Raw genomic sequence first — 9,185 nt, forward strand, 5'->3', positions numbered from 1 at the left:
CATGCTGATGAGACTCTAATTACCAATTGAATAGTAGAGCTCTGAAATTCAAATGGTTCCATATGCATCTGTTTATCTAAGGTGACCTAGAGGTAAAAGGCTGCATATCTCATTGTCAGTCCCTGAGCCAATCATCCCCTGTTTCCTCCAGTCGGCTCTAGCTTTTTTGCCATCCCAAGCACAGCAGTCAGGCTGCCTTTGGTGGCTTGCCTGTGGGAGGTCCCTGGTCCAGTGGATTCGGGGCTTGTCTGCGGGGGGGTCCGCCAGTCCCATGGCTTCGATGTATCCACCGCTGAATTGCCGCCGAATCCGCGGGACTGGCGGAATTCCCGCAGGCAAGCTGTCGAAGGCAGCCTGACTGCCACCCTCGCAGGGACTGGCAGGGTGCCTCTCACGGCTTGCCGCCCCAGGCATGCACTTGGAGCACTGTGCCTGGAGCTGCCGCTGATCTCCTCTACTCCCCACCTAACACATACTCAGATTTTATTTTTCCTGTGCTTTTAATGCATTGTTTTCTGCCTTGTCCAATCTCACAGCTGAAGGCTGACGAGAGAATCATCAAAACGGAATACGGGCTGCTGATCCGCAGCCTGCAAAGAAAGGACACAGGGGCGTATTACTGCAAAGCACAGGAGCACACGTTCATTCACACCATCGTGAAGTTAAATTTGAATGTCGTAGAGAACGGGCACATGGAAAGCACTCAGAAAACAGAGGATGAAGAGGGACGGGGGAGAGATTTGCTTACTGAGTCGCGGCTGAGGTACAAGGATTACATCCAACTTGTCAGCAGCCCCAGCTTCAGCCTGGATGAGTATTGTGAACAGATGTGGCACCGAGAGAAGCGACGGCAGCGGAACAAAGGTGGGGCAAAATGGAAGCACATGCAGGAGATGAAGAAAAAGCGAAATCGAAGGCACCATGAACCTGTCAGCAGCCCACATGCCAGGCCTGCATCTACATAGCTTTTATATTCTATTTAAAGAAAGGACATTTAACATGCAAAAATACTGTGTTCTGTTTTGTGCATCCTTCCTATTAATTAATATTGCTTCACACTGAGATTAGATAATGCACAGTCATTATTGGTCTGTACAGGACTGCACTGTAATACTGGAATATTCTAGCAAATAACAAATTGCCTGCATTCAAGGCAATAATTCCAAATCTGGGGTTTTTCCCAGAAATTCAGATTTTGCAGCTAACAGTGAGAAGCTGATTCGTGACATATGTCATGTGGGTGTTCCATGGCTTCCCTGGCTTAATTTTTATATGAGATTTAAAGTCTATGTTACAGTGCATTATTAATTGACTGCTACATTCCACCCAAGAGTTGGCTGCAGTTCAGGGGTATGTGGATGTATTTGTAAAACTGCTCGGGGGTCTTGTAAGGATGGGAGGTGCCATATAGATACAGGCCATTTTGTGACAGATCTGCAAAACTATACTAAATTACCCATTGGACATATATTTAGGTACATGGGTGGCATTTGCTAACACAGAGAAGCAAAGCAAAAAATCAAATTAAATATAAGCTTAGAAGTAACACTCGTTTTCCCCTTTTAAAAATGTAATCACATTTTAAGAGGAGGAGATGCAGAGCTTTATTCATTAGGGCATAAGCAGCCTCTAGTTTGCAGTCCATCTGCTGAAATGAAATTTTGACTCAATTGAAACTGCCAGCAAGGTACTCGAGAGTAAATTTCGTAAGAAGCACCTGGGAGGTACATTAACAAACCCTATTAACAAATAATGGGATTTCTGCCTTCACCTCTATTGTCTCGCTGAAGATTTTACCCTGAATGTCTCCACTCACTTCTATAACTCTAACCCCCGGCTGGCTTCATTTTCTGGAGTATGGTTAGTTTGTTGTAGAAAAAAAGAGGAATGGAGAACACATACGCACAAAAACCCTCCCGAACTTGATGACAAAAGACAATGAGGGAAACATATTTGGCGACAGACAGAAACTGACAGTGCTCTTACGCCAGGTTTAACATTGGGGAGAGAGCAGACATTCCTCAGACTTGTGTATTTGTTTTATAAAAGCTCTTGTGTATTTCAAACAAGGCATTGTGTTGTTGGAATTAATACTTTTTTATTATAATTAAATAAAAACAAAAAAAGCCCACGTGTAAATAAACAGAAGTAGAAGTTAGAGATGAGTAGCTTTGCGATTTACAATAACATCATTTGTAAAGTGTTCCTAGTTTTACTTTCTCTCTTTAATGAGATAAAACTTCTTGTATGAGCAAGAGACATTGTACTTCCCAGGGCCGCCCGGAGGGGGGGCGCAAGTGGAGCAATTTGCCCCAGGCCCCGCAGAGGCCCCCATGATAATATAGTATTCTATAATATTGCAACTTATTTTTATGGAAGGGGCCCCAGAAATTGCTTTGCCCCAGGCATCCTGAATCCTCTGGGCAGCCCCGGTACTTCCTTTCAGGTCTGATTTACACCAGGGTAACTCCATTGGCTTCATTGGACTTTCTCCCAATTTATGCTAGTGTAAGCAAGATCAAAAACAGGCCTATTGCCTCTTCTCATGCTTCGCAGCCCCTCTCCCCTACTCTACCAAACCTCCCGCTTTCTGCCTTTCACGCCTCTTTGAGTGTGAAATGAGAAATTAGCCAATTCTTCACATGGAAGAAAGCTTTGATGGATACTAAACTGACAGACTTTATTTGTTTCTCATGCATTCTGCATGTCTTGAGAGCAAAGTCTGTGGAAAACCCATGTAATTGATGTGCAATTTATTAAGGAACCAAGAACTTTGGCTCTGAATGCTGGAGATTATCCCTATCCACTACCCAATGTGTATGTGAATTCAGTCCCAGATCAATAATTGTGCCCATACAATCTGTGCCATTGTACATTTCCTTTTTGATAAATGATACAAATAAGGTGTTGTGTTTTTCAGATCATAGAAAGGAACCTTACCTGACTCAAGTTTATTGTAAAAAAAATTAAAACTGAATGTGCATGTATTGTATAAAGACAGGGATTTTAGATTCTTTGTTTTTTCTTTAAGATACATTGGTTAATTAGAAGACATTAGGTAGTTTGTGTACAGTACTTTGATAGTGTACTCTGCAAGTGTTAACTATTGTAAAAGATTAGAGGAGAGTTTCATTATACAGGACCTTTAATCAAAGAGATTGATGTCCTAGGCTCTTATTAATAAGCTTAGTCCTTACTACTCTGAGTAGCCTATTAATGTCTATAGAACTTTTCACAGTAGTAAGCATTTTGCTCAGAAGTCAGCTTGTACAGCAATAGGACCTTAGGCCAAAATTTTCAAAAGTGACTAGTGATTTTGACTGCCCTGATGTTTGGTGCCCAATTTGAGACTCCAGAAGGGGTGTTATCCTGTAAATATGAGGCCCCTTTAAGAAATCTCAAGTTGGACACCCAAAAAATGAGACACTCAAAATCTTGAATCACTTTAAAAAAAATTTGCCTAAGGATCACTGCAGTTACCATACAGCACCTACCAATATATTCCTTCTTGTATTTTATCAGTCCAGAGAGTACCATCTCTCAGACTTGGTCCTCCGGGGAATGAGTAGTGCCATGCCATGACTAAGCTAAGGTGCTAGCATCAAATAATCCATGTTGGGCCCATGCTTACATGTACTGACAAGGGGCCTGCTCCTTCTCCCACTGAAGTCAATGGGAGCAATATTGTAAGTATTGATTAGAGCATAAAACCTACTTATCTTCTTCATGAAAGTAGAACCATTGGACTCACTTCAGTGCCCCTACTCAGTGAGATAAGGTGAGCAGGATTTGGCTCTAAATAAGCTGTTTGTGTTTATTCAGTACTTTTTTCTATCTTCCTTGAGAGCTGAACAGAACTGGTTTCCTTTAGGTTTAAATAGTTTTGCAGAGCCTAGTGCCACAATCCTTGCACAAAACTCCCTGTCAACTTCAACAGGAGTCTTGACGGCCTAAGGGCTGCACCACTGGGACTATGAGCTTTAAAAAATTGAATTAAAATGTTACTACTCTTAAATTCAAGGGGTTTTATTTTATTTTAAGTGTTCCTGCAATAAGATTCCTCTCAGAGGACTGACTTCAACTCTGCTGTGTGGAGTAGCAAAGTGAAGCCCTAAGCGAGGAATGAGGCCACTTCTATCCTGAGGAAATAAATTCAATATCCTCCAAGTCATTATGCCATATTGGATTCATACCACCCTGGGGAGGGGTATTTAATAATATTGTGGAGATAAAAATTTGTGGTTCAATACATTTTATAAGAGATGTACATTGAACTAGGACACTGCTTCTCATACACATCAGTAAATGATACACTGGGCACTGGGGATGATTCCAAGGGGCACTGGAGACCAGTAAATTAGCTAGATAGTCCAGGGAACACTGGGGAAGGTTAAGAAGGGATTTCTTTAGACAGCTGTTTGTTATTCAGTCAAAAAGCAAGGTCAGGAGTAAGAGTAGTGGATCCTTCTGTAATGTGCAATCCCAAAGAGAGGCTCAAAGAAGAACAGAATGAGCTAACTCAGGAATTTTAGCAACAAGAGACAGAAAAGAAAAGATTCCCTTCCTGTAAAAAATTCAGTTATATATATTCAGTTTATAGATATTTTTAATGTAAAGGCCCAAACCTAGATCTAATTAACTTTCAAAATGAGGACTTAATGGTCCATTGTGCTGCAAGCTATACAATGAGCCACAATAGACTCATACTTAAAATGGAACTGAACCCAGCCTCCTTAAAGGGCTCAGTAAAAGTAATGCTACCCAAAGTTTTGGTTGAGAGTGGAAAAAGTGACCTCCACATTAATAACTGAAAGTTCTAAACAGACAGTTTAGACTTTAAAAAAAAATACCTTGGTCCAATCAGTAATAAATGCTCTTCCCCTACCTCAAAAAATAAATTAAAAAAAATAACAAACTCCTTCTCCCCTCACTTCAGAACATAACTTGTGTTTGCCTGAGTTCCATCCATTTCAAACAGCCTGTCAGAACAGCCAGTGCAGCTTGTATTGTAGTTGTTAGAATTCTAAAAACTGATGCAAGCTTTAAGATCCATCAGGTTCCTGAACACTGTAGTATTCCTGAAGTCAGTTAAAATAAAACTGGCTGTGGGATTAGCAGACAAAAGAATAAAGCGTTTAACACTTATTCTGTTAAATTTGTTCCTTTGCTGCAAAACATTCTGGGGACATGTAAATATGTATTCATATCATAAGCAAACAATTTTCTGTGCAAACAGTTAAATTTACACACGTACTGAGGAGCCAAGATCCTTGATTTTGCAACTAGACATTGGATCCTGATTCTTATCTCGGTTATACTAATGTATGCAATTAAACTTCATGGAATTACTCTTGATTTACATTCATGTGAAATCAGAATTGGGCCCATAGTCTAAAACACTCTGAAATTTTAATCAAATCTATGTAAATCTTGATATGCATCTACCATTTACAAATCCCTTATCAAAATTTAATACATGATTAGTAGAACATGATTTTCCTACTAAATGGTTGTCATGTGTATGACTGTTTTGTAGGGACCTACATAAATAATTGGATGTATTTTATTTTATGTGTAACACAAGGTATTGCAACTGATTGATATGAGCTAAAAATACTTACAAAGTCAGTTCCCATGGATGTCAGTGACCTAAGTCCCATTGGCTTCAGTGGAATATAAATCTGAATCTAATCAAAGTAATTATAGCAAGTTATTGCAAGATGCAGCTTAGAGTGTAGATAACTATGTAGAGATTCATTATACAGAGGAGAATCAAGAGTTAACTGCATGGAAGGCACTGGAATTACACCTGCGTGACAGGAAAATCAAGTCCACATGTCTCTCCAATATATTCTGTTACAACTTATGAAAAATGTAAGCGGTTCCTTATTGTATTTTACCTTAGTGTCACAAACATTACTCAGAATTAGGCTTCTGTGATTAGCTGAGGTGTGAAATCCTTTGTAATTGTAATCCAACTTTTGAAGTTTATAAAACAAGTACATTATAGACAGGAAAAGGAAGGATAAAAGAACAGCCCTTGAGAGAATTTTAAGGCTGTGAAAAATGATCTTGTTTTTTTAACTTCCATATAGTATTTTAATGATGATAATCCTAAAGGTGTCCTAGCCAGGCATACATTTTCACAGTGCTGAATATTTAAATATATTATAATACTGGGATAACAGATAATCACCGATGTTTGGCTAAAGGGCCTGGTCCTGTTCCAATTGAAATTAATGGGAGTTTTGCCACAAACTTCAATGGAGCAGGATTGGGCTCTTAATTGTTCAGGGTTGTTTTTATATTGTACCATCTGAGTCTGTTGTCTCAAGCTATCGGGACAAATCCTTCCTTGGTTTTCACTCAGTCCTCACTTAGGCAAACTGTTGCTGACCTTAAAAAAAAAGACTAGGCAAATCAGTGAAGATTTCAGGATTTGACTCATTGCTTAGTGTATAAAGTTAAACACACTAGAAGGCCATTTAACATATTCTCATCTCAGACAATGTTTTCTTAGGCACTTGTGTTTGTATAGACTAGTGTCTACCACAAACTTTCCTAATGTTTTGACACAAAACAATTCAGTGACTGACAGATGTAAACCAGATCTGGAAAGACAAATCACAGATCGGAAGGTGAAATTTGCCTCAATAATGAGATTTTGAAATTCTTGTTTAAAGCTGGTCTTTTTCCTCTTTATTGTATTGTCATTGTGTACAGTTGCCCAGTTTAAAATCAATGTCTGTTGTGCTTTAAGACAAAAAACTTTCTGGGTGATGTAAGAACCAGAAAAACATGTCCAGGTGGCTTTTATTACTGCTATGGACTTCTAGTTAATGATTTCAAATAGTCTGTGCCAAGACAGTTATTTGTCCACTCATAGGCAGTCATGATATTTTTAATGGACCCAGACATGTCTCCATTTTGGTTGTGTTTTATATTCTGCCCTATTACTCTTATTATATATAAGTGCCTTTGGCTGCTTTTTGTGTTCTATCATTTTGTTCTTGCTTCTCTGCTGTTAAATGGAATCATGGCCAAGACCAGCCGTTTTCTGAAGATTCAACATACATGGTAATAGTGACTGGAACAGAAAGCTTAGGCAGATAACTTGTCTGCAAAGGTGTGTCATGGCTACCCTGGCCAGAGTCTTGTGGGCTTCACAACTTTTATGAGTTTTGAAAGCACTTAGCATTTCATGGGACAGTACCATATACCTGCCTATAGGCCGAAAGCCAGGATCACTTTACAAAATTTGCATTTACTATACTTCAAAGCATCACCTAAAGCTATATAATTTAGTAAAAGTTCCAAAAATCTGACAGCTAGAAATGGTCAAATTTTAAGAGGAAAATAATACTTTATCAAAGTATGGCCATTTTCCAAAAATGAAATATTTTTGGAAAATGTTTTCATATTTTTGAAGTTTTCCATTTTTTCAAAAAAAAATCAATAGAAATTTGTAAAGAAAAGATTTTCCTGCTTGTTGCTTTTCAAAATGTATATTTGCCTGGGGTAGGGGAGACAAGAGGAGATTGCATGGCCAATTTTGATTGGTCATCTTAGCTTATTTACATGAGGAAAAAAGCCCAGAGTAGCTGGTATGGAGCAGCTCATGCACACTAGCTATTTCATATTAACTCTCTGTGTGGACATACTTACTCAGCACTAAGAGCGCCTTTGTGTGCTTTAAAGCGTAACAGTATTTACACCGGTAGCTAGTGCATTTTAAATTCACACCTGAGCTTATTACTCCATACTAACTTCCCCACGCAGACAAGCCCTTAGTCACAAAGGATTTTTTAAAAAGCATTTTTTGAAAATTTCAGTTTGAAAATGAATTATTTTTATACAAGAAAATTCAGGAAAAATAAAAATACCATGAATGATGACAGCATGGAAATTGCTCTCAAATATTCCAAAACTCACCCAACTTTAAAAAAATCAACCTGCTCTAAAGGATTCCTTAAATTCTGTTACTTACGATTTCTTCATGACTTAAATTGAAAAGATTTCTATGTAAAGTAAATGTAAAATAGTCATTTTAAGTTTGCTTGTCAACATGTTGACATTGTAAAAACTGGACTACATTACTATTGAATAAGAAGCACAGAAATCTATGCAACATACAAATCAAGAGAGACTGATCTATTATCTTTTCCATCACTTGTATGAAGTTGCATGTTTTTTTCCCCCAATTAATGACAGAAAAATTCAAATATCTTAGGATAAGTCTGACTGGGAAGAAAGGAAACTGTTCAGAAGCTCCCCAAATGCTCTCAAGAGAAAAGTCATGGCCAAGCAGATTTACCAAAAGGAATTTGGTTAATGCCTCACATTCTGTCAGTCAGGCTAATATTTTCACATAAGGCAAAACTCACAGGATTTCAGAAGTCCAGCACAAGAACTATGCACCACTTAAAGCCACATTATAGGGCTTAAGTGGTTCTTAGACTGACTTTCTGTGCAGGAGTCAATTTCACATTTATAGTATCATTATTTACAGAGTAATATGGGGGAAAAACACATTTTTGGTGGAAAGGGCCCATTTGTGAATTACCATGGCTAAATATAGAGACACAGTGGGTGAAGCGCTATCTTTTATTGGACCAACCTCTGTTGGTGAAAGAGACAAGCTTTTGAGCTTACACAGAGCTCTTCTTTCTGAGTAAACCTGAAAGCTTGTCTCTTTCCCCCACAGAAGTTGGTTCAGTAAAAGCTATTACCTCAGTCACCTGCTCTCTTTAATATCCTGGGACTGACACGGCTACAACAATACTACAAGCTATATAGTTAATTATGTAACATCATAACTAAAGCGTTGTACATGGTCACTAACTAGCTTTGAGTTTGGCAATCCTGCTGTTTTAACAGGAATTCCAATCTTGTAATCCAAAGGTATCTGAAACTGTTAAATGTATATTTTGGTTTTATTATAATAAATAGCAAATTCTGACAGAACTTTTGCTGTCTATTTTTCCCCCTAATCAGACCAAATAGTAAAATATGGGTTTCCAAATCACAAAGATTGCAACATGAGACGGAAGTGGAAGACATGGGCAGTGTTTGCTGGTGCAGGAATACATTTATACTATACCAACAAAGCAATCCTAGTGTAACTGCAGCTACTCCAACAAGTCTGTATTTTTATACTGGTATAGTGAAAATGCTTATTCAACAAA

At 38.4% G+C, this 9,185-nt stretch overlaps 1 protein-coding gene across 8 annotated transcripts in view; it reads left to right on the forward strand.

Moving 5' to 3' along the window:
* SEMA3D (semaphorin 3D) overlaps positions 1-8,964 on the forward strand; it is a 199,514-nt gene extending 190,550 nt beyond the window's left edge. For all 8 annotated transcript variants that reach the window (XM_050936855.1, XM_050936852.1, XM_050936859.1 and 5 more), the window contains one exon: positions 537-8,964. In XM_050936855.1, coding sequence (XP_050792812.1) covers positions 537-965 — 429 coding nt within the window. In that variant the 3' untranslated portion in view covers positions 966-8,964. The remainder of the gene's footprint in view (positions 1-536) is intronic.
* The last annotated feature ends 221 nt before the right edge of the window (positions 8,965-9,185 follow it).

The sequence above is a fragment of the Gopherus flavomarginatus genome, chromosome 1 (assembly GCF_025201925.1).
Source record: "Gopherus flavomarginatus isolate rGopFla2 chromosome 1, rGopFla2.mat.asm, whole genome shotgun sequence".
Classification (NCBI taxonomy): Eukaryota; Metazoa; Chordata; order Testudines; family Testudinidae; genus Gopherus; species Gopherus flavomarginatus.